Source organism: Nelusetta ayraudi, unplaced genomic scaffold (assembly GCF_046127955.1).
Source record: "Nelusetta ayraudi isolate G7.1 ecotype Tasmania unplaced genomic scaffold, CSIRO-AGI_Nayr_v1 ptg000026l, whole genome shotgun sequence".
NCBI classification, from domain to species: domain Eukaryota; kingdom Metazoa; phylum Chordata; class Actinopteri; order Tetraodontiformes; family Monacanthidae; genus Nelusetta; species Nelusetta ayraudi.
In genome coordinates this window covers 4,934,531-4,959,708 of record NW_027466076.1, presented here as the reverse complement: position 1 = coordinate 4,959,708, position 25,178 = coordinate 4,934,531, and the positions used below count along the sequence as shown (strand labels likewise).

Here is a 25,178-nt window from a genome sequence, read left to right as displayed (position 1 = left end):
TGAAGGCTGGAGATGGGCCGGGTGTGTTCTCCCCTTTGGGACGGAGGAATGTGAGGTGTGGCTGACGGTATTGGCCAACACAAAAGCATTGTGTTGTGCGTTGTCACACACCTATAGCAACCAGCAGCGGGTTAACCAACAATTAACCTGTTTGACAAAGCACTCCAGACCCTGTTTATGTACGGCTGTTGGTCAGTGTCGCACGCATTGTCACGACAAACAAACAAACAAACAAACAAACAAACAAACAAACCAGTCTGGTTTTAAGGAGGGGGGTCGGGGGGTTAAAAAAAACATTAATTCGTGAATCTACTGAATATGCGTTACACAGAAAGGTTCACGCTGCATTCAATCACCAATTATCTCTCTACCAAAGAACACGTGTAACCATTACAAGGTGATCTATATTACAGCATAGCTAACGTGTAGTTTGAAACTACAGTTTTCCGAGGCTGAGACACGAGACCTCCAATGTATTTGGACTTTTTACGTGTAAAGTGAACAATTGTTTCTAACACTGTTTCGTTAAAATACAGCGCAAGATTGAGATAGATAGATAGATAGATAGATAGATAGATAGATAGATAGACAGACAGACAGACAGACAGACAGATAGATAGATAGATAGATAGATAGATAGATAGAGTTTCGAAATTCGAGCAAAAATAAAGTGTAATACGACGGGAACAGAACAATAAACTGACAAAGCAGCCACGCCAGCAGGGCACCAGGGAGAGGAACATTCCAGAAATAATTCAAATAGTTCCATTCGGTGACAGACTTGTGAGCCACCTCTCCATAAATGGGAGCGATCGAGTGTCAGGGAGGGTGACGCAAACTTGTCGTTACAATCCAGGAACCAACCTCCATCTCCTGCCAGGTGAGGCGGTGCGCGGCGGGAAGACACGCCCACAGGGCCAAGCTGTGGCGGGGAGTCGCGGCCGCGTCACTCCCGGACGGAGCACCGCGGAAGGAGCGTTTGACAGGTGAGAGAGAGGCTGCCGCTGCCCGTACATTAACCCGGACACATATCGACTTTTAACCCGCTGTCACTCGCTGTCAACTCCCGGGCGCTGCCGGCGTTACTTCCGCGGCACGTCCCTCGGACTCGAGTTGTCTCCTCGCGTGAATAGTTTCGAGTTGTGTGGTCCTCGACGAACACCTGGCTGACGAGGGTGTCGGAGGAAGCAGGTTCGGCGGTTCGCTGATTCACCCGGCGATTCGTTCAAACCCAGCGAGATTCCTGAAAGTCAGTGCAGTAAGAGGGCTGGGTTGTCTAACGTCAACAGGCGTCGCGTGACAGTGGAGGAGAAGTTGACACTAGGAACCAGACAGCAGTTTGCCAGCCAGGCACTTCAGAATCACTCGGTAGCATTGCAGTGCAATAGTGTCAACTCAGCCCTTATCAGGACACAGCAGTCAGGATTATCATCATAGAACAAAGTTTATGCAACAGGTCTGATCCAAGTCTGTCTGTGGTTAAAGCAGGTTATACTTACTGGAATCACACTTCTATGTGTGTGGGCCAGAGTGGACCTTTGATGTTTACAAAAAAAACTACTTTTTAAAAAATATATATATATTTTTTTTTTACTCATTGTGTTTTTATCCCAGTCCACAAAGGAGAACGTCGACTTCAGTCTACTCGTTGAACACCTTTGACATAAAGTGGAAACTCTTTATTTCAGCCCCTTCACAGATGTGCAGCTGATTGGTTATTTTCCTGCTGTGTCAGTGTCCAAGAATTGTGTTTTGTTTGTTTTTATTTATTTATTTATTTTTTAAAACCCCACCCCCCTTACCTCTGAGGAGGATAACTATGGGCTACTTCATTTTGCTAGATACTTGGTGTGTTTCATGAAAATTCCACCTGCTACAGTGCGGTGCACAAACAGTGGGCAGGTCAGCTTGTACTCTGCACTGTGCGTGGATAAGATGGATCTTATCTTTATTTCTGCCGGGCGGAGTGCACTCAAGTCTCCAGAGTTACTTACTCGCTCATTATAGTCTGGAAAATATGTAATCACTCAGCCGTGGCGGCCAGCAGACAAATGAGCAGGTTTGGTGACGGTTGCACTTTCAAAGTCGCTGGAATCACCCGGTCAGAACTTTGGAAGTCAGAACCAGCTGATAACTCCATAAGGCAACAGACGTATCAATATGTTTGGGTTTGCTGAGGGGAACAATTGAATACTAATATGAATAGCAGTGCTTTTCTGAATAGATAACAGAGTGATTATGGGCTGTAACAATAATGATTTTATTGTCTTTGATATTGTAGCTTCAGTGGTATGGCTGCATGTCGTCAGGTAGAAACAGAAGAGGGACCGATCTATGTACGTTTCATCAGCAGACGGCCCCCAAAAGTTGTGACAGGCTAATCGTGTTGCTCGGGGCGCTTGGGGAGTGAAAAAGAGCTGCTGAAAGCAAACACTCACCAGGGACGTGTTTACTTTTCAACGTTTTGCTTCTGAACAAGTTTGTAAAGCTTCATCGCTAATGGAGCTCATTTGGCCCCCTAGCAGTTCGCTACCGTCGCTTAGCCACGCGACAAAGTGCCCGGAGCACGTGTGCTTTAATCAGCGAGTACTAACCCTGTGCTAACTGCATAGATATAGAATCTGTGTTGCTGCCCCTCCCGCTGGGACTCTCTCCCACATACATCTGTGATCGTCCTGACCTGCCATCATTCAAATCCCTTCTCAAAACACTTCTTTTTTGTACTACTTTTAATGTTTCAGTACTGTTTTTATGTTACATATTAACGATAATTGATGCTCAGTTTGTGTTAGCTGAAGACCCTACGCTCTGTTTTCGACGTTGCCATTCGACTGCAAACTGCAGAGTGACGAGTCGATCGGGCGTGTTGGGGAAGTTTTCCCAGTTCGCTGGAGGAATGTTGACACATCGGCGCTCGTATCAGCTGTTAGCATCAGTGACTGCCTGGCCTGCAGCCTCATCACTCTCTGCTATACATCCCTCTTTATCTCACCACGCATGTCACTCGTCTTCGTCACTCTCACTTTGTTTTCTCGACTTTTGTAAGTTCTCCCGTTACTCGTTACGCTGCCTGCGCCTTTCTTTCTGTCAACTTATTGTCACTATCTATTGTCGCTATCCACATTTCTTTTTTTTTTTTAAATAATGGAACTTGTTTATCGTTTACCACACGGTTGCATTCATTCTGAATTTCTAACAGTGGAAGTCCACACTGCTTTTGTAAAATGACTGATGTTGCCCTCATAAAGACTTCTGCAGTGACAAGGATTCACCAGAAGGCATTGGCAGGATTGCAAACGCTTCGTTTATAATGCACAGCTATTGTTTTTGTCACCTCTGCGCTATTTCTTTTCTCATTCCATTCCTTTTCACTTTTCAACTAATTACCCGTCAGCTTCTTTGAACTTTTAATTCTGCAACGTCACTCTTGGCTCTGACAGGTCGTTCAAGTGGCCCCGTGGATATTTCCTAGAAGTCTTTGACAAAGCTTGTGGCAGCATCGTACAACTGTTCCAACAAATATGCAAAACCAGAGAATGATAAGCCGGAGTTCTGCTGTAGTACTTATTTCATTTAAGAAAGTAACGAGTAAGAACACAATGTACCAACTACAGTTGGGATGTTGCTCACCATCATGTTAAAATAAGAAATAAAATGAGAATATGAAAATATATGAAAATATTCGATACATATCAGCATGTCAGTGTGTTCACATAAATATAAACTAAATATAGATGTGTGTGTGTGTCTGTGTGTCTGTGTGTGTGTGTGTAAGAGACCAAAAGAAATCTACCCGACTGTGTAGAACAATACGTAAACCCACTTTCCGCCACCTGTCTCGCATATTTTCCCTCTCTCAGCCTCTCTTTGATGGCTTTAGGTGGTCGACATTCTTTCCTTTGGCTGTCGTCCTGTCAGCCAACCGCACCAGAGGGCGGAGTTCACCTACATCCACGCCTGCCAAACCGCGACGGTGGTTTAGCCTTTTATGTCCGAGATAAACCAGGGCCTAACGTTACATAATCAACGTGTATTTCTTATCAGCTTAGTCAGAGAATGGTGCACGTTGTCTTATCAACTCACTGGTACTGTATGTGGACAGCACCAAGGGCACGCTAGGCCCACCTGCTTCTGCTGTATGTTTTTGCTGAAGAAATCGGAATCTCTTCCCCTGGGGTCAAACTGGCAGATTTGGATGATTCAGTTCACATAGAATATTTAGAATATCAAAGTAAGATAGCTTCCGTTATTTCAAAATGTCGTAATAAGATCTGTTTTGGAATATGGCAACATATTGACAATATTTCATCGGTGGACGACAGGAGATTGCAACCCCACTGATCGATTGAACCTTTGGAGTTTTTGTTTGTAGTCTCTCTGAGAAAGAGTCGCTAAATGAGTCCAAGTGACAGACAGAAGAAACCCAACTGGTAGCATCAGCAGGTCCATGCTGCAGAAGCACCTTGTTCAAACAACCGGTTGCCACGGCTGTTGTCTGTGAAGTGTGTCTTTGTTGTCGAACCCTGCAATTGTGTATTCAAGAATGAGGGCAAGCTGGCTGGTTTGATCCACCGGTTCACCTCTCTTAGCCTGATGTTGAAAAGTTCCATCAGCTGGAAACTGTTGCTTGTGTTTTCAGCTCAGTTGCCTGATCAGGCACTCCCACATATGAGTGGGAGTGAGGTATTCAGGTGATTTGATGGATTTACTGAACACGTCGCACATTGAGGACTTTGCTGTGGGAGAAAGCCCGAGATGCTTGAGGCATGGCATAAAGGATGATGTCACTGACTGAAAAAAAAATAAAATAAATTGCTTCCCTTTTGTGTTACCTACCTGTTGGGGAGTTTGTCCATGCTCCATTTACAATAGTTGAGGATTTACCCACGCCTTTGAAAGCTGAATGAGTCCTGGCTTCCGTACGCACTGGTATGGCACGCGCTTAATGTCATCACTTTGGTGAGAGGTTGCAACTTGCCCCATCTGCATTGACTGGACACGTCTGCAGCTCCTGCTGTGTCTTCTGTGTCAGCGACACACCCCCGATATCAACCATAGCCCCGGTGGGACAGTGTGTGCTGCAAGCAGTGGGATGTCTTCTTGGCTGGGTTTCACATCCACAATCATGTATGAAGACGCACACATGCACACACATTAGGCCCATTCATAACCCGCACGCGGCTCATGACTAATCCCCAAGTGGCCCATCCCATAGTGGGGGAAGAGAAAACACAGAGGAAACCACACCAATACCACCAACAGTAGTGGAGACCATGAATGCTACATTCCTCCACCTACGGTACTCGGTCACACACAGCATACAATGCTGCACGTTGTTGTCATAGTGTGTGGAGTAGAGCTGAAGTGGAGAGCTGACAATGAGAACAGTTTGATTCTGCCCGGACTGACAATTACTCTCCATCATTCACAGCATTTCAGTTTTTTTTTTTTTTTTATCTTCCTAAAGATGCAGTTGGTTGAACGAAAGAAAGCGGATACGTCTCTGTCAGTTGTTTTTTTTTGACAGTTGGTTTGGGGGAGAATTTTGTTTCAAAGAAAAAAAAATGTATTACTCGCAAGCGTTATTTTCAACTAATCCTGCTGATTGAACAATAGTTGGGTTTTAGCTTCTAAAATCCGTCTCCGTCCTGCGCAGACGGATACATAAATATGTCGAAACAAGCGGAGGTGTCAAGAGTTTTTTTTTGTGTTCATTCTGTCAGCTGTCAGAGGTGCTCTGAAAAGACAAGTATGTCTAAGATTTAGAGGCAGTAGATGACTTTGCTCTGAAAATCGTTAGCACCCTCGAGCATTTGGGGTTTGTTTTTTTTCTCATACAAGTACATACCAGCCTCAGTTTGGAGTTTAACCGTAGCATGCAGGGAAAAACAAAACAAGCTTCAAGCATGCTGCTGTTGTCGCTGTTAACAGTTCACCTCCTGACAGTCTTGACAGTAAACTTCTGACACATTACTGAGTTCAAGTTTACAACAAATTAAAAAGCGTTTAGTCGGGGAGGACAACACTGTTGCGATATCCTCGGGTATTGTTCCACCTTTTTTCCATTTGATTTACGTTGGCGGTCACAATCCGTTTTACTTTTAATCAAACCATTCGGACATGAGAAAGCCTTACAAAACACACCGTCTATTGTTTGCCTTGTGCATTCCTATTATAAAACAAATTGCAAGCGCTGTGGTATGAGTTCACTCCCCAAGGTGGCATCTCCCACACGTCAATCATTGACGAGATGGAATTCACGTAAAGTAGCATAAAGTTCCAATCAGCCTCGTAAAGGTCCGTCGGTTCATTAGCCGCTGCAGTCAGGGCTTCAACTCAGCCAGTCCACTCAAGTCTCCTTCTTGCCTTTCAATGTTTGGACGTTAAAAGAATGGTCGGGGTGACTCCTCAGTATCAGGGTGAGACAATGCACACAAGTCTGGCTATAAATCCGAAGTCCTTCATCTTTCCTGGGCTCTTCACAGTGTTTACGTGAGACCAAAGTATTGTATCAAATCTGAACTATCGTTGTTAAGCGTCGCTATGCCATGAAGTGATGTAGTCACGTCTGTCTGTTGCGTGTTAGTTGCACTTGTCGCGTTCGCTGTGAACGCACGCTAGCTATTCAGGTATCTTTATCGACGCCCATAGTTTGATAGTGTTGGAAGCTGTTTTTATTGTAGATTTTTTTTTTTAATATTCTGTGTGAGTCAGTGTCCCATATTTGAAAGATCAAATTTCAAATTTCAGTGGATTCGGCAACCAATCAGCATCAGCTGGATTACCGATCAGCTTCGTTCCCAAATCAAGAGCTAGCATGCTAATCTGGTTGAAAATAAAGTAGCACAAATGCTTCAGTACAGCAGTTGTATGAGACCTTGATGGCATTTTGATGCACAGTGGCTAGACTAACTTAGTTGAACAACAATACTGATCTACTTGAATGTGACAGGCAGGATCATCAAATAATTTGTCAACTAAGTTTTGCCAGTCATTTTTGGAAAATTCCCAGTTTGGGTACTGGTGGGTTTTTTTTTTTTGTCATACAACACTGGAGCCGGAGCAGCAGACGGTCTTTCAGTCAAAGACCAAGGAGGTAATTTAACAAAGAGGCTTAATGTCTGGTATCACTCACTAACCGGAATGACAGGGTTCTAGAACTCAGAGACTTCCCACCTACAGACTGAACCGGTGCCAAGCAGCCCTGTGTGGCGAACTACAGAGTGAATTTGGGATTAGAATGAGGATCAGTGTAAAACTGTGCACAGCCATGTGTAGAAAACACAGTGATATGGCTGGTATGACTGGCTTCCGCGTGTCAGACAGGAACCATGGGAAGGTCAGGTGTAAAGGAAGGCAGGTATGTTAGCAGTCAGGGTGTGAGCCGCCAGTAGTAGGCTAACACGCAAATTTATTTTGAATAGCAACACCACTCGTTCATGCTTGTCTGCACAGTCAACCTGCTAGGGTTAATGACAGCTTCTTCTTTTCTTTTTTTTAACTGTTTGCTGTGGCAGTGTCATTCGGGTGTTGATGATATAACAGTGTTGGTTTTAAAGCAGGACGAAGGCTGGAATGTCACTGAATAATCTGATAAGCAGTCCCTGTAAAAAGCTTTTCATGACTGTGCATAACTCTTCTGCCTGTGCATCACTTCCAGTTCACCGTCCAAACTCTGTTAGGAATTGGCACAGTGGATGTAACTCATAGACACATTTTTTGTTAATTTCTAAACTACTTAAAAAGTAGAGTTATCCGTCGGTGCTTTATTGGCAGCCAACTGCAGGAACCCAACACAACCTATAAGAGAACAATACAACCTCACCCTTTGGGCTTTGACTGACTTGCGATGTCCCCGTAGCTTGGCAACAACAGAGAAGAGTAAAGAACCTAGACATTCTGCAGATTACCTCTGTAACACATCCAAAACTCCCAGTGGGTCAGGTTTAGGATTAAGGATTGAAATTCTGAGTTTTCATCCCTGCATCAGTTTCTGCCATTGGTGGACTGGGACAAAATATAGACAAAATATAGACCCATGGATTTTTGGCCCAAACCGGTACATGGGTACATGGGTACATGGGTACATGGGTACACCATCCTTGTGGCAACTTTTATTGTGCATACTAGAACCTGAGATCTGTGTTGCTTTCAACGGATGAATGAAGTGTAGAGATTGGGGTCTGTTGGTTGGTTGTGTCTTTTGGCCAGTCAGCCAATGAGGTACTGGCCATCCACTTTTGTGGCAAATAAATAAATAAACAAATGAAATACACCTAGTGACAGGCCCACATTATGTTGGGACAGTGTCCGGTATGCCAGATGGCCCGTCCACTACTGGCTGCTGCACAGGTTTTGGACCCCAGAACACAGATCTTCATTGACCCCAATTAGGAATGTGGAACATTTTCACAGGGGAATACAGTAAAAGAGAACAGCACATACTTTCTAAAGTGACAAAACAGTGTCTCTACATACATCCTAAGATGGAGTTTTTCATGTTGGAATATGTTCAGAATAAGAAATTGAATATTTTTGGATTTTAAGACAAAAAAAAAAAAAAAATGGCTGGGCCAAACATCTGAAGACAGCAATTCCATTCAGCTGTGGGTATCCATATGTGCCATTCGGAGAGGTTTTTACAGCAAATGGCAAATATTTATTTATTGCATCTTTATTTATTTGTGTCCATAACTTGCTATTTAAATGACACTTTTTTTCAATCCAAGATGTGTTTTTACTTTCTTATTATTTTCTGCTTTTCCCCTTTAAACTCATAGCACCAACATCTCTTCCTGACACAAAATCTCACAACAAATCAACAGAATGTTTCTGTACAATCCGTTTTGTACCTAAAATGCAAAAATCCCGCACCTCAACATAATGTTCTGGGCAATCAGCTTCATTTGCTTTCGGTCACAAGTGTGTTTTGGAGCCCATTTTCTCCGTCTTGCAATTTCTCCTGCTAATGGACGCCTGAGAGTCCTAATTATTCATCATCCAGCCATTTAAAAACTGCCACCGAGCCGCTCCTGAAATGCATCTTAGTCTTTTTTTCCCCCCTCCACACATTTTAGCACTCCTTGTTTTTTTTCCTTCGAAGTTTTAATGAGTGTTGTTTTGCATTATGCAGTACCTCCAGGCTTCAATTTGGCATCTGGGATAGTTGGCTTGACTCCAAGACTATGGTCACCCAGCGCTTATTACTCATTAAGCCTCATCGGAGGGCCGAGTGGGTGCAGACTGGTGGGGGTTGCTTTGCTTGCAGAGTGGATGTTGTTGTTTTTATGGATATTCTGGTTGTTGGAGGGAACAAAGAGATGAGAAAGTAACAGAGATTAGAAGTTTTCATCATCTTCACCTTTCTCTTCCGCTGTCCATCTGTCAGCTTAGACACACTGTGTTTCTTTTTCGGCAAAAACTAGGATGGTATCAAAATTGGGATGATGCAGGATGGTGCCATTATTGTATTTCTTACCTATGTAGAAACATTCAGGAATAAAATGTCGAAACATTTCGAGTGTTGAGTTGGGAAGGCACGCCAGTGCTCCTTTACCAACACTTCTGTCAGTTGCACAAATTTACAAAATCCACAAATGTCAATTCCTGCAGTGGATGGAGCAAGTCGGGGCTCAGCTTTCATTCATGTTCCATCACGTTCAATGTTTTGCATTATTGTTATTGTGAATACATCTTGGTTTTAGATTATAAGGACCCGCAAGACGAGGCAAAACCTGTAGCCACCGAGTGAGATTATGGAGTCATTGTTAGTGTGGTCTTATTCATATTTTGAACTAGTAATTGAACTTGGTGTGTACCGAAATTGAAAAATGACATTAGTGTGTAAGCTCCACTGTGTCATCATGGATCCATCCAGCTGAAGAGAGATGTCTAAAAATCACCCGTTTTTAAGGTGAGTTTGTTCTGGGCAGTCCAGCTGCTCGTTCAAGGTCAAAAGAAAATCTTGACACTAAAATACATTCCAACAATGGAACGAACAAAAGACCGAAAGCCGGCTTGAACATCCTATCCAATAGCTGTAGCATGTAAAATTCATGCAGGCGTGTTTTGGAAATCTGTGTCAGTTTGCTGCTTCCTGTTCCAGTGCCAGAGCAACCGCTTGCTTGATGGAGCTTACCCTTAGACATGATTTCAATTTTTTATTCAACATCCAATTTTAATGACGTATGTCTGCCTGAAGAGGCAGACATACATTATTTTAAGCTTTTGAACAAACGTCGAGTGTCATGTTGCCTTTGCCCAGCAAGGTCTTCGGAGTGCCCGCGAACCTCCTCTGCGTCTTTGCTTGTCTGCGTGTCTGCGTGTTTGAATGCTTTGCCATTGTGCCGTTTCTCCTGTCCATCACAAGTCTGTCAAAACAAAACAAAATACAGACGTGTTGTCTTGCTTCCAGACAGTCTTTACAAGGAGCTCATTGTGAGCAGGCGTGTGTGTGTGTGTGTGTGTGTGTGTGTCTGGATCCACCTGAGTGTTGAGTTGTGCTCTGTCAAACCTTAAATAACCAGTGGGATTACCTGAATACAGTGAAAGCATGGCGTTAATCCGTATAGTGTCCGTGCAACGTGAGGAATATGTGAAGACACAACACTCTTATTTCTAACCACAGTGTTGGACATCATCTGCATACACGTCACAAGTCACACAGTGCAGTCAAATGCAGCATTTCCCTGCGAGAGGTTTGAGCAGAGGCAGCAGAAACCAACCGGGTGTTTTGTCCACACAGTCGTGATCTGAAACTCGTCTAATTGTTCGTCTGGAGGAACTGGGACGGCTCCGCCTCCATTAGGGAGGGAGGGGCAGCAGGATGGAGAGGTGAAATGCACCCTATTAACTCTCGCCACTGAGAACAGACAAACTGGTTTTGCAGTTCTATCCAGGGCTGGTGCAGAGTGAAGTTTGGGGTTTGGCTGAACTTGTATTCAGTGATTTGATAGTGGTTGATGTTGTTTGTCTCTCTTGGTTATTTAACCGAGTCACCTGCTGTATTACCAGACTTTAGGTATTCTGCAATACCTTAGAAGTGCACTAACACACACACACACACACACACAACAAAAACATTTACAAGTGACTATTTCAAGTAATTTGTGCCTGATAACTAGTTTGTACATTTTTAGCTGTATTGATGCTGAACAATATCACGCCTCATTCTGGGCGTTTGAGAGCACTCGGTCGCAGGGAGCGTCTCCACCGTGTGGAAATACTCCTGGCCAGTAAAAGTGCGAGCAGGGCGTCTCCCGCGTCTCGCTCGCACTGTGGCGCTGCCTCTGAGTTCAAAGTGCGCCGTCACGCAAGGTGGCATTCCAGCGCGGCTGAGTCATTAGCGGAGGCATGCTGGGTGGGAAAGTTCTGCCGCGCTCCTCAGCCGCACACTGATTTGTTTGCCGAGCAATGACCCGCTGCTGTCGCGGCGGCGGGCCGCGGACGTGTGGCTTAAATGCACTTTAGCCGCCGCTAAACCTCCCGCTGCAGGTGAGGGGGAGGAGGAGGCGGAGGCGGAGGAGGAGGCACTGTGCCTGGAGCGCTAACCTGTTTGTTTTAGGATTGGCATCCAGGATTGAAATATACACGCCGATCATAAACATGCTTAAACCATATGTAAATGTATGTACGTAAATGTAAATACATGTAAATAATTTTAGACCGTGTAGTTTCAGGAAAGCTCTGTTTACCTGTGGTGACCAGGAGGGCAGGGGAAATAGCCAGCCATACGTTTTCATGGTGTTTCTTTGGACGTTTGATATTTTTACTTCAGTCGGCGCATTTACAGTATGTGTCTTTTTTTTCTGAACTGCGTCACTTTACATGGCAGGTCCAAGCGAGTCTGTCCACTTTCAAATCTCCACGACAATTAAAATTGATCAGATGACTCATCGTGGGACGGCAAGAGAGCTCCGAGTCACATTTATATGAGAAAATAGATTGTATGCTGCTGAATGAAAACGACACAAAAAAACTATGAGCTAACAGGTAAAACTAGAAGATTTCAGCTACATCTTTCTGTAGTTTTTTTTTTAATGACTTGACCATTTACATTTCGCTCCGGTCTGTCCTGACTTTACCTGGATGAATGAGGCGTTCTTCAATGAGCCGTGACTTTGCATCGCATTTATTCGAACAAGATTAAAGAGAAACATAATAAAAAAAATAATCAAACACACAACCATGCTTATGCGAGATAAAACAAAGACAAATGAAAAGACAACTCTACAACAACATAAGTAACCGCTCCATATTCGAAGGGATGTAGGATGAAGCTTTAGCCTCGTGGTGAAGACACCATGTGAAATTGATGAGTCTGACAACTACGTCTGCGTTCTCCATTTTGCCAAACGGTCAAACCCACTGGATCGGTCGCATTTCAAGGACGGGCTTTGGAGGCTCTCTCCCATAAACCCTCCTCGGTGTTTGTGCAGATACGCTCCTTGTAGCAACAAGAAAGACGCAAAGCCTGAAAGGCACTTAGTCAACAACTGTGCTGTCAGAGCTGTAGACACCCAGCGTGGCCTTTTCCCTCCTCATACCATCCAGTTCAAAAAAGTGTGTGTGTGTGGGCGTGGCGGCGTGCCACAGTCATGAGGCCCCACCCGGGCACACCCTGGGTTGGGAATTTTGGACGTGCAACCCGGTTGGGTTCACTAAACTGGTATGTCAATTATCCAACTCAGGATCAAGTTTAAGCTCGGTTTACTTTCCTTTTCTTTCTTTTTTAAACGCTAAAGCTCGCTCCGTATCCCCGCACTGTAGCGCTTGCCGTGTCTCCACCGAAATACCTGTAACTGTGTCGCCGGAAAACATATTGATTTGACTACCTGACGGTTCCCCGGGAGCCTCCATCTGTTCCTGCCAAACACGGTCACATTTGACTGCCAAATGGAAGTAACTACCTCAGTCTCTATGATTTGCCGAGCAGCGCAAACACTCACTCACTCACTCCCTCGTTCCACCGGTGGCCTGAGCTGGAACTGAAAACATTCCCAGTCAAAACAAATTTCTAAAAAAAAATAAATAAATAAATAAAACCAAAAGTTATGCACCTGAGCAGCAAGTCTCTCTCTTTGTGAGCTGCGAGGGTGAAGCGCTGCGCCGGGAAGATTTACTTCCTTTTGTCGCACTTCTATGCTTGTCTTTAGTGCTGGGGAGTGGAAAAATGCCCTGCAATAATGTGGAGTGAAGACTTTAAGCTATCGGTGCTCTTGTTGCTCATCAACTACACAGGAAACGTTAAAAATGTACTGTGCTTTGATCCAGCCGAGTGGCCGTTTGAACATTCGAGGATGTCAAAGATTTGTCCGTTCATCCATTCATCCATCCCACTCCTTTGCTGTCACATGGGCAAACAAATGAGAATTTAAACACACTGGTCAGTCGGGCCCTGACAACCCGGGCCGGATATTAACTAACAAACCCCCCCCCCCTTCTCCTCCAGTGCTTCTGTCCAAGGGTTGAAGCTGTCGTTAGGGTCGTCTCCATGTACACAGAGAGCTCGCCCACCCAGTAACACACTCGCACACACGCACACAAGGCAAAGAGACCCCCTTGGTCCGAGCTCAGTCAGACAGATGAGTTTTAGCCACTCCGTCATCATGGACAGGAATCTCTCCCCAGGCCACGCAGTGAGTATACAACTGGTGACGCTTTAAAGCCGTTTTCAGCCGGTGAGATCAGGTCCAAGGCACCGGCACAGCTCGCTAGGAAGGCGAGTGCGAGAGAATAAACCACTCTGTCGCGGCAACTCACTCGACGTGATCCATCCCCGGGTCGGTTATGGTATGGTGGGGTGAGCTTGAGGTCAGTTTGCTCAGTTGAAAGCAGCAGTTGACGAACGGTCAACGTTATCTGGTGGAGCCGCGTCGCTTTGTCGTGTGGTTTCTCAGTGATGATGATTTTTTTTTTTGTTGCCTCACAAAATGTCGGAAATATGTACGAGAAATATGAAGAGGTGGGAAACTGGTCGTTCAGAATGTCAGTAAGCGAGCTGAGCCCGTTTCTTCGTCCGCATCAAAAATTCAAGGCGAGTTGTTCAGGGACAAAAAAATCCAGAGGACAAAAGCAAAGAATGTCAAGTATTCAGCGGTGGCGACTGACTTGCAGTACGCAGGACAGCAGTCAGCAACAAGGACGAGGCCTTTGATGCTTTTGAGTGTGTGCTGTAAGTGGTGTTCATTGCTACCTCTTCTGTCGCTTGTAAAACCAAAAAAGAAAAGTGGCAACTTTGCCCTAAAACTTTGCATTGCCATTTGAATTCCAGTCATTTACGACTAATTTGTTGTTGTGAAATGGTATCATTTAGAAGGTTGGACATGAAAACTGCAGCATCCTAGTTTCAACACTATTTTACTTTATAATGAGATCTTCTTCTTTTTTGAAGACAAATAACTTCCCGGGGTGCCCTGGATGTCACACGCTACTTAAATTCCGTCGCACTTCCATTTCTCCTTTTAAGAAATCGCTCCCCGCTTCCATCGAGCTCCCGTCGACGCATGTAATCTTCTTCAGAAGGTTTTAAGGCACAATGGGCTTGTTTTGATTGCGTCTAATCAGACAACACAGACTCGCTGTGTCACAAACAGCCAGCCCACTCACACTGTGAGCGCGTCCCCATCGCACGGGCGAGGAGAGCGAGAGAATTAATTGCCTGCTGTCCATCTGTACTTTACATATACGAAGGATCCCCGTCGCGTTAGGAACCGGAGGGGTCAGCGGCGTTGTGACGGGTTTCAAGCAGTGGTGGGTGGGAAGTTTCCGCCAGCGGAGAGTCTGTTCAGTAGGCAGACAATCTATAATAAGTTGTCTTCAAAACAATGTAGAATATGGGCGACGCCGAGGGCATTTTGACATTGGAATATAGTGTTCAGACTTTAAACAATGTCTTACTTTTAGTTGCATTTTCTTTCCTTCTTTTTTTCCAGTTCTCTGTCATGTGATTTGTCAATGACGCCGTCGAGGTTTGGCCTAAATTGGCTGTGCCTCCAATTTAGGCTTTCAATAGCATTTGATTCAATGCAATCAAATGTAATTAGTTGCATGACTTTGATTGTTACACTACGATTACATTTTCAAGAAGCTAAATTGTAATTGTAACCAATTACATTTGCAGTGTAATCGTCCCACTGCACTGGTTGTGTACCAGGAGGTAGGGCTCTGTGGTCTCTGCATGGCAGGACTGCTGTCATTCCACTGTCACACTGCTACAGTTTAAAGACCCAGAGGAATGTCTTCTTAGCTTGGGTGTAGCGTTATTTACATTACACTGACATCTGCACTGCCAGGTACTTGTCAGGTGTCAGGTTGTCCGTGTTCTGAAAAAGGGGTTTGATGTGCATCCAAAACATGAGCAAGTCTGTCAGCTAAGATACAGGATTGATCACTCGAGACACTGAATTGTCTGTTTCTCTCTCTCTCTCTCTTTTCAAAGTCGCCAGACCACCGAGGGAAGAGGGCGCACGTCTCGTCCTCGCTGAGTGAACTACGGCAGCTGGTAGAGGCCAGATTTCATATCCTGCAACCTCCAAGAGAATTCTCAGCACTCCCAAAAAGAGAGGTGCGTCACAGAAGGGTGCTCCCGCACACGGCCCGACTCTCTTTCTTTGGTTTTTATTGCAACGTTTCGGTCAAAAGGCCTTCATCGGGCATCACATATGGCATCCAAGCATACATAGCCATATATATAGGTGTGTGGTATATGCAGGTAGCCAATCAGAGGGCTTGAAGGCTCAACATGGTTGATGGTTCTCACCTGTTTTTTATGAAAGCTTAAAAAATATAGGATGTATAGGAACCATCAACCGTGTTGAGCCTTCAAGCCCTCTGATTGGCTACCTGCATATACCACACACCTATATGTATGGTTATGTATGCTTGGATGCCATATGTGATGCCCGATGAAGGCCTTTTGACCGAAACGTTGCAATAAAAACCAAAGGAAGAGAGTCGAGCATTGTGCGGGAGCTTTTTTCGATATCCTGCAACCGCTCTTTGCTGAGGAGCAACAGGTACGAAGCATTTCAAGCAGTTACCCAAGACTTTTCTGTCTGTATTTACTGCAAGGCAGAAATAAGCTACTTTACAGTGCAGTGGAACTGTGAATGGCTTGTCATAATGTGCATCACAGATGAATGTATGGTCATTGGCAAGATATCTTACTTTGATTTATTCGATTCATTGCCGTGCAAGAAGTCATCATTAGTAATAACATTAGGAAAGACTTGCACGACGAAGGAAGAGAGCTCAAAATAATAATCCTTATTTTTTCATGATATTATATATTTCATGCCAGTGTTTGTTTTTACATTGTCACAACATTAGAGCCACAGTTGTGGCTGAAGAGACCTTGAAGCAATCACTTCCTGTCAGGCAAACTTTCTCATGGAGTGTTCACAGGGAAAAGGTTCACAGTAGCAGAAGCTCCCTCTCCCAGATTAAACCAATCACGAGCGCCAGTGATGATGGCAGAGGCATTGGCTGGCACTCTGGGAATCTCTTTACCAAGTCCCTAAAAGCATTGATCTTTGCTTGAGGGTGGAGGGCTAATTGCCTTGTGAACCGCCTCCACTGCATTCCGCTGCCACAGCCTGTACAGGGATTCTGTTTATGTTGGCGCTCTGCTTCGAGAATTCTCACTTGATTTTTATCTCCAGTTTGCTTCATGGGAAGGAGCTCTCTTCCTGCTTCTCTCTCTGAGCACATTATTCTTCCCTTGTTTGAAGATGGCAGCGTTCCTTCTCACCTGCTCTTCCGCTCCAAGTGGAGTTAAGCCGCCTCTTTTTAATGAAGTAATCAAGAGTAAATCCCCAAACGCGGTACAAGGGATGTAGATAAAAACTCCAACTATTGGCAGCTCAGATTGGCGCCCAGCGGGACCTTCAACCGTAGCCATAAACCCAGTTTTCAGTTAGTGGAGAAGCCGGCAATTTAAAGGTTAAGTGTGTAATATTTGCAGATTTTGAGAGGAAACACCCACATCAAGTGGTTGCATTTTAGATCGCAGCGCTCTTTTGTTCACCCTCCCTCTCCTGAGCTTGCCAGTGAGCTACAGTGGCCTTTGCACACAAACCTGGATACCTCGTCCACCTTCTTCTCTGTTGGTTTATTTGAGGGCGACAGTGTTCACCTAAATTACGAAACGTACTGCCAGGCAGTTGGATTGTTCACACCAGGCTTCCTTAGGAAAATGTCGACAAGACCCTTATTGATCTATGTATAATCTTGTACATATATGAGAACTGTTCAATGGGAAGGGAAGTGGCATTCCAAATTTGGATGATTTTATCGACTTGCGTTACTCGATAAACTGTCGTCGGAATGGGTGTGAAAGCGTCACGCTTGGCATTTGCCACTGTGTCACGTCACCCGTGCATGTACCACGTACCATGTAAAATGCCAGTTTGCCTGTCTGAGTCACAGGGGTGCAGGCAGACAGGCAGGCAGACAGAGGACGGCCGTCGAGCGGTGCCAGGATGACTCAGTGGGTCTGTTGTCTCTCAGCTCGCGGGCCGCTCGCTCCAAGGACTCTGTCGCTCCCCAAGTTGAGACTTGGCGGCGGTGACGAGACGTCACCTGCCTCAGATTTGGTATTCGGCTCGCCGCGTCCTCACGTGTCCCCCGAAGAAGTTCTCCTCCCCTCCACCCGCCCGTGGTTCACCGCTACTGCTACCGTTTAGCCAACGTGTTGCTATGTCTCACGGCTAGCGAGAGAAAAGTGAGAAAGACGAGGGAGGTGGCCGAGGCGCTGGAGGAAGGGCTTCGGTAGTGATGGGGACGATGGAGACAAACAAAAGCGAAAAGTTGTTGAAAACACAAAGGAACTGGCATTAAGGTAGTATGAATAAAAAAATAAGAATGAAACAACTTGATCCAGGGAAAATCGGCCCATCTTAGGCCAGCGAGGCTCATTACCTCTAAAAAAAACCCCCAAAACAATTGAATAAGAACGTTGATTTCAAAAGTTATTGAACCCGTGAAGGGTGAGAACTGGTGTTGCGCAACAGTTTGCGGGGAAACGACATGTCGTGACTTCTGCCTTGGGTTTTTATGGGAGATTGAATTGCCAGACGTTTGCTCCCAGTGAGCGGCCTGGATGACATCACAAGATGCCCCAACGTCTCTCTTATAAACTCCTGATGACCCGGATCTGGGAGGTGAATTCTTGTTACGTCCTCCGCCCCGGGACGCGCTGCTCGCTTTCAGCTCGGCTCCTCTGTCTCTTCCCGCCATCAGGGCGACCACGCTGGGAGGGCCGAGCCGTGGAGGTTGGCCGGTCTGAGCGAGGAGCTGACCTTTGACCTCCTGCAGCTGCGGAGACAGACGGAGCGGGAGCTGGGCGGCATACAGGCGCAGTGAGTCAACGGCTTGTCGCGCACTCGCCACAAAAGGGGGTCCACTGTGCAGCTCGGCCTGCCGGTCGGGAGAGGGTCCGCTCGATCGCTGCCGCCGCCGCTCTGGTCGGGTCTGACACGAGCAGACAGTGAAAAAGCAGAAAAAAAGGAAAACTCCTCTTGTAAATCATGCAACTGTTGGGCTCAGTCTCCTCTCACACAGTCCTCCAGCTGGGAAATCTGTTCACCCGCCTTGTTCTCCTCCAAGTCTGTGATGTTTTGTGCGATATCGCATCCGGCTTTGTGTTGTAGTTTGCTTCCAAATCTGCGCACGGCAAAGCCCCTCATCTACACCCAAAACCAAAGCTGTTTAAATCAGCATTTTATGTGTTTTTCACATAAGACCTCCTTTAATGGTGGAGTGTGTAATATTTGGAGATTTTAAAGAAGATACAGAAGATTCATTCACTTTCACTCTCTATTCCTCTCCTAAGCTTGCCAGTGAGCTACGTTAAGTTGTTCGAATAGAGGCCAGTTCATGGTGTGGTGGAGAAATGAGCACTGAACGCTGACAAACAAGTGTTTATACTTCATACAAACCAGACAAAACCAACTTGGCCAACATCCTGTTGGTTCCGTGGAAAGAAACCGATTCATTGTTGCGTTTCTGGCCTCAACATAGAACACGTCCCTTTCTTTGATCGTTGGTCAGGGAGGCGGTGGGTTCGTGATGGCATTCAGTCAGCAGCCTGTTCTGGTAGAACACGAGGAGAAGGAAGCTCTTAGTGGTTTTCTGGGGTTTTTTCTCAGTCACAGAGCTGGAAAACAGGCATGTGGGAGTTTCACTGTATCTCCTGACAGCAGCAGGTTCTGCTCGGCTGCGGAAAACAACAGGATCCGGCCTGCCTCAATGTCTGTGTGTGTGTGTGTGTGTGTGTGTGTGTGTGTGTGTGTGTGTGTGTGTGTGTGGCTAAAGCAGTTTATGTAACACTTTAAGGAGTTTGTTTAAACTTTAGGTTTAAGACACCGCTCTCTCTCTCTCTCTCCCTCTCTCTCTCTCCCTCTCTCTCCCTCTCTCTCCATCAGACTTTACCACACCAACTAGTCTGGTACATATAAAACAATAGTCTTTAGTTTTTTTGCCAATCAACTCAAGGAAGCGTCGTCTGGCTTAAATTATCCACATGGTTTCATAAACTAATGTGTTTCACTCTAGAGGGGCTTTACAGAGATCAGTGAGCAGAACCCGAACCTCCACATTAGCGCAGCCACCAGGCTTGTAGTCTTTTCTATTGCGAATCAAATCCTTCTCCCTCTCTCAACAGTAAAACATGTCAAAAACGCAGACAGATTGAAACCCGGCTCGACATTTTTTATTTATTTATTTTTTTCCCCCGTTGTTCCGGTAAATTTCGCAGAATTTCTGCGCTGTATTGACAGTCAGTGTTCAGATGGGTGTAGGTGGATGCTGCCTCACCCAGTTCGCTCGCCGCCTCTCTGTACTCCTGCCACGACGAGCGTTTCTTTTTTTTTTTTTTTTTCTTCTTCTCTTTTTTCAATAATTTGTTGGCAGCGCGACGCTTCAACTGGTCTCACTTCTGTCAAACGAGACAAGCTGCAACACATCTCGGGATTATTCAAGGTGCGCCAGCAGACACGGGCACCCGCCCCCACCGCCCGCACCGCCGCCGCACTGATTCTGATGAGCTTCCAGGAAATCGCCTAATTTCTTGTGAACACTGTCCCCCCCGCTGCCAGGGCTGATTGGTTCCCCGTCACAACTCGGGATCAAGGGCTTAATGAGCGTCAGGTTCTCCCAACCCCGCTTTCACACACAAAAAAAAAAAACCTGATGCACGTCTCCGTCGTGTTGCCCCGCCCACCTCCCTTCTTCTTCTTTTGGTTCCGTGAAACAGGAGAGGAGACATTACCGTAATCCCCGTTTTTCCCCGGTAGTCTTCAGCATTATGGGAAGCTGAAGTGCCAGGATGTGAGAGCCGAGGGTTGGGCTCTCATTGGTGTGCACAGGTCAAAGCTGCCACTCTGAGTCTTCCCTTAGTGACGGCTCAAGTAAAAGTAACAAAGTACAGGATGTGAAATGTACTTGGGTAAAAATAACCGTTATTTTCTACATTTTTATTTTTCCCTGGACTGAAAATTTACTAAACAGAACCGAGATCCTCTAAAATAACCTCCCTCTAAAATATCATACATTTTTATATTGAACCACACAACAGTAGTTGTTCAAACTGTCGGAGTTCAAAGAGATCCACTTCAAGCAACAACAACAAAAAGCATGTTTTTCAAAAGTGAGAAGTATAAAGTAATTGAATTCAATTGAATGTAAGTAAAGAAAAATACTCAAAGTACAGATACCTGATAAATCTTTTAAGTACAATAATGAAGTATTTCTACTTGGCTGCTTCCCGCCACTAAGTCCAGTATCTGCCACAGCAGCAACTTCAGGAGGCTTTTTTTCATGACTTCTTTCATCACTGTGAATTTATCACACACGACAGTTCCTTCATAAACTGTATTTTCTGTCGACCCCAGTCAATGATACCGGCTCTATAAAATATTCCCCGTCACATGTGTGCATCATTGTTTTCCATCCGTGCGAGTTCTGCCGCTGCTTACCCTGCAGTCAGGGGAGGGCGGGGCTTATCAGGGGGGGGGGGCAAAGGTCGGCCACACCCTGAATTAGTTGCTAGTCAGCGTTGAACACCCCGAGCCCAACCAGTACAAGGAGAAGCTGCTGACTGAAGTGCTGACCACTGCTCCTCGATAGCCTTCAACCATTAAATCAATGTTATCAGGTGGAATAGCTCATTTATTCCCCCACTTCCTGCCTTGCCGCCTCTGCCAGGATGTTACCAGGGATTAGAAACTTTGCTTTTTTTTTTTTTGGATCAACGGCTGCTTTCGGCCAATCGCGTCTGGCCCTCTTGTGTCCGGACACGTTTTCTTTTTTAAGCTGCGTCTCTTTTCTAAACTCACACGCCGAACATTCACTCCTCCTGCATCGGCTCGTCATTCTTACGTAACCATATCCGTTAGCGCGGAGGTTCCGATTTTGTCGTTCCGCAGGGTCTCAGCCGTGTCGGCCTGAGCTGCCGGAGTGTCGACTGTACAGCACGGCGGGGAAATAATGTGAAGCTGTGTCAATTAAAACAACCATCTGCGTGTAAAGAATGCCACTTTAAAGGTCCAGTGTGTAGGATTTGGCTCGATTAATGATTTTTGTATTGGTAGAAGCTGAACATGCTGCCCATGAGTACATGAATTAAAGTGTATACTCGCAGTACAATAGAAGTAATATGGTTTTCCTTCCCTTAGAACGGTTCTCCTGTATAGAAGAATACACATGGAGCAATAAGGCTCTTGCTGCGGTATTTACGGCAGCCCTCCTGAAAGTGAGCTAAACACTGAAGGTGCTGTCAGACGAGCTTCCTCAAACATTTTACACACGTTTAAATCTGCTGCTGTTCCTAGACTTGGTACAGCAACCACACAACCCTTTGATGTTCATATGAAGCCTAAAGTGACTTTTTTTTTGCTTTTACTCTAACCAACCCCAGGCTTGTACATAGTCAACAAAAATGTAATAACCAATATGAACCTTAATCTTTGGAATTTAATATAAAAATAAGGAGATTTTGATCAAAGGAAGCTGAAGGCAGATCCACCCGTCGCCACAAAAACCTCCTGCTGTACCTGCCACTATCTAGATGAAGATCTTCACATCTTCTCCTTCAAGGCATCTTTGCGGATGACCTCAGCTTTTCAGCGTGCATTTACACGTATGGAGCAAACAGGAGATGGGAGGGGGAGTTGGAGGGGGCGGTGCAGCCTCCAAACCAGCGACTAGACAAAGTCGAGCTTAAATGGATTGTGTGTAAATGTTTGACGTTTACTTTTTTCTCCCCGTGGGCCGAAACCTCCGTCGGCGCGGTTGCACAAGCGCTCCTCAGCCGGTTGCCAAGACTAACAGGCAGGCTGGCAGCCCGAGGGACTCGGCTGTGCACCGGGGTCGCTTGGATCACGCAGGAGGAAAAAAAAAGTCAGAGTAGTCCGTCTAAATGTTGCCTCCGTGAGAAAGAAGCGTCACATGACCGGACAGTGGGAACAAGATCGGCTAAATCTGCAAAACTTAATTTCATTTTTATTTTCTTTGTCTGTCCTCTTGCCTGCGTCTTGCTTTTTCCCTCCCTCCTTCAATCTGACTGTGATTCACCTGTTTCATAACTTTCTTCCATTTCTTAACCGTCTCTTTATTGCTTAATCCGACATAACGCGAGCGTGACTTCACCTGGCCCGGCCCTCCTCATCCTGCCTCTCCTCCGCTGCCTCCATCCTCTCTCACCCCCTTTCACTTCTCTGTTTTTTCCTTCCCGTGCTTCTCTGCCCCTCCTTTTTAATTTCCTCTCTTTGTTGGTTGCAGAGCGCCACGGTCTTGTTAGAGCGGGAAGATGTTTTCTCACTTTTGGAAGTTTTCCACAATAGTGAGTGAGGAGTGTTGCTATCATTTACAACTTTATGTGCTTTTCCATTAAATCATCACAGATTAACTCTCGGCCAGAGGAGGCAAAAGTCTTCACGTTCTGTACTGAATGAAAAACACAGGTACTCTAAAAATACTGTAGTCAAAGTATTGATTTAACTCCTTTACGCAAGTAAAAGTAAGAATGTACACGTTCTGAAATGTACTGAAGTAAAGTACATAACGTAATAGTTTTTTGTTTTTTTTTGCCATTGACGTAAATTAATGATAAAATGCATTTGCTCATAATTTGGTGAAAAATTAAATAATCCGCACTGAACTGACCAGATGTCTTGCAGGAGCATGTGTTTAATTTTTTTTTTTTTTTTACACACAACGGCATAGTTGAATCAGTAAGTATAATAAATGATAAGTGAATCACTTTTAACAGAACTTGTATCTTTTAAACGCAAAAGTAACCAGCGTGTTTCTCAAATGTAAGAAAGTACAGTGCAGTGTGTACGCATGTAGGGAGTAAAAGTAAAAAGTTGTCAGAGGGAGGAATACTCGAGTAAAGTACAGTTACCTGAGAAATCTTATCAGTGGCAAAGCATTTGTACTTGATTACTTCCGCCTATCTGCTCTCTGCGACTCGCTTCTTTATTTTTCTTTGTTTTTTTGGCCGTCGGGCGTCAACACGTCTCAACACAACATGAAGCGCTGAGCTCTTGACATTTCCATCCAGACCGACGACAAAAGTTGCAGTCGTGAGTTTCCTGGCGTGGACGCACGGATGCTTCCACAGGCCTATAAATACGTGCGCCGCCTATACGCCGCTCGTGACCTTCGGCGCAGCGACAATTACATATATACGCGACGGGCTGCAAGTGGTGAGAGATGCGCGATTGTCGGGGGGGGGGAGAAAAAAAAATGATAGGGAAAAAACTCCCGCCTACGCGTTTTTTCACCTGCAATTACGGAGAGAAATGTGTTTGTCACATACATTCAAGCAATTAAGGAGCCCTATTCACGCTCCTCCGTACGCAAGCGCCTAATCAGAACATGCCGACAGCTGGCAGAGTGAGAGAGACGAGTGTGTGTGTGTGTGTGTGCGTGTGTGTGTGTGCGTGTGTGCGCATTCAAATCGTCAGAAACAAAACCAGACATTTTCATCACTGTCTCTTCACACCGAGGCTCGCTGTTCTTCCGTCGTCGCACGTTTGCCGCCTTCTAATGAAGGCGCCCGATTGGTCAGGAGGCTCTCTGATTGGCAGCTGCCACGCCGGCTCGCTGCCTTCAAAGCCTCAGAGTCTCCTTGGAGACGTTGAGCTCGGCCCGCTGGCAGTGTTTTCCTGCCTGGTTGTGGCCACTGTGCGGATTTTTATTTCATCGCGTCGATTCGACACTTGTGATTTTTATGCCTTTAACCTGCTCTGCCGGGTTTTACGGAAGGTAAAGTTGAAGGAAATGAGCTTCGCAAGCCCCCCGCGAGCTCCTTCAACGGGCTTATGCGACAACGGCGACGACAAAATAAAAATCAGACGCCAACTACAATCCGGCAAAGGCAAGAAAACAATGACTTTCCACTGAAAATTTAAAAAATATGATAACGTTAACACAACTCGGACTCGGACCAAGCACACACCAGGTGGAACAGGTCTTCCTCACTGCTTCCTCAGTGACACTATTAAACACTTTGCAGATGGACTCTCAAGTGTCGCTGGACGTTTTCAATTCATTTGGATAGAATTGTTTGGGCCTCGCACCTCTGTAACTATAACTTTTCTATCTATTTTTTTTTTTTTTTTTTTTGCATTTTTTGAACATAACATCGCACAACATATCAATGTCTTGCATCAAATTGCTAATCAATATCCCGAGTGGTAGATAAGCACGCTTTAGTGACACCTAATATTTGTTTTGATGTCTTCCTCCTCCTCATCCACCACTTTAAGAGCATCATAGTGTGACAGGTGCACCTCGTACCTCCTGCCCCCCTCACTCTCACTCTCACTCTCACTCTCACTCCGACCTCCTCAACAAACCTCATTAACGCGGCGCTAATGCGGCTCCCGGAAGGCCCTTTGTGTTTGCGACTCACTTTCATTCATTTGCGTTTCTCCACACGCGCAGTTCGCTCTGCCGTTCGCCCCATCGGCCCATCAAAGGCTTCGCTCAGAGGTGCCACCACCCCCAACCACCACCCAACCACCACCCCCAACCACCACCACCACCCCCATCTCACCCTCCACCCCCCCACTCCTCGCTCTATGGCGCACCAGCCACCTGTGCAGAGACTCAGTGCCCCCTGGTGGACAGATGCTCTCACACACACGCTGCTTTTGCAAACGATTTTTCTG

At 45.6% G+C, this 25,178-nt stretch overlaps 1 protein-coding gene across 3 annotated transcripts in view; it reads left to right on the top strand.

Annotated features, from left to right (window-relative positions):
- The first annotated feature begins 13,592 nt into the window (after positions 1–13,592).
- LOC142890323 (uncharacterized) overlaps positions 13,593–25,178 on the top strand; it is a 114,919-nt gene continuing 103,333 nt past the window's right edge. For all 3 annotated transcript variants that reach the window (XR_012927063.1, XM_076029265.1, XM_076029264.1), the window contains exons 1-3: positions 13,593–13,637; positions 15,440–15,565; positions 18,241–18,359. Coding sequence is in view for 2 of the 3 variants with exons in the window: in XM_076029265.1 (XP_075885380.1) it covers positions 13,608–13,637; positions 15,440–15,565; positions 18,241–18,359 (275 nt within the window). In the remaining variant the exon portion in view is untranslated. The remainder of the gene's footprint in view (positions 13,638–15,439; positions 15,566–18,240; positions 18,360–25,178) is intronic.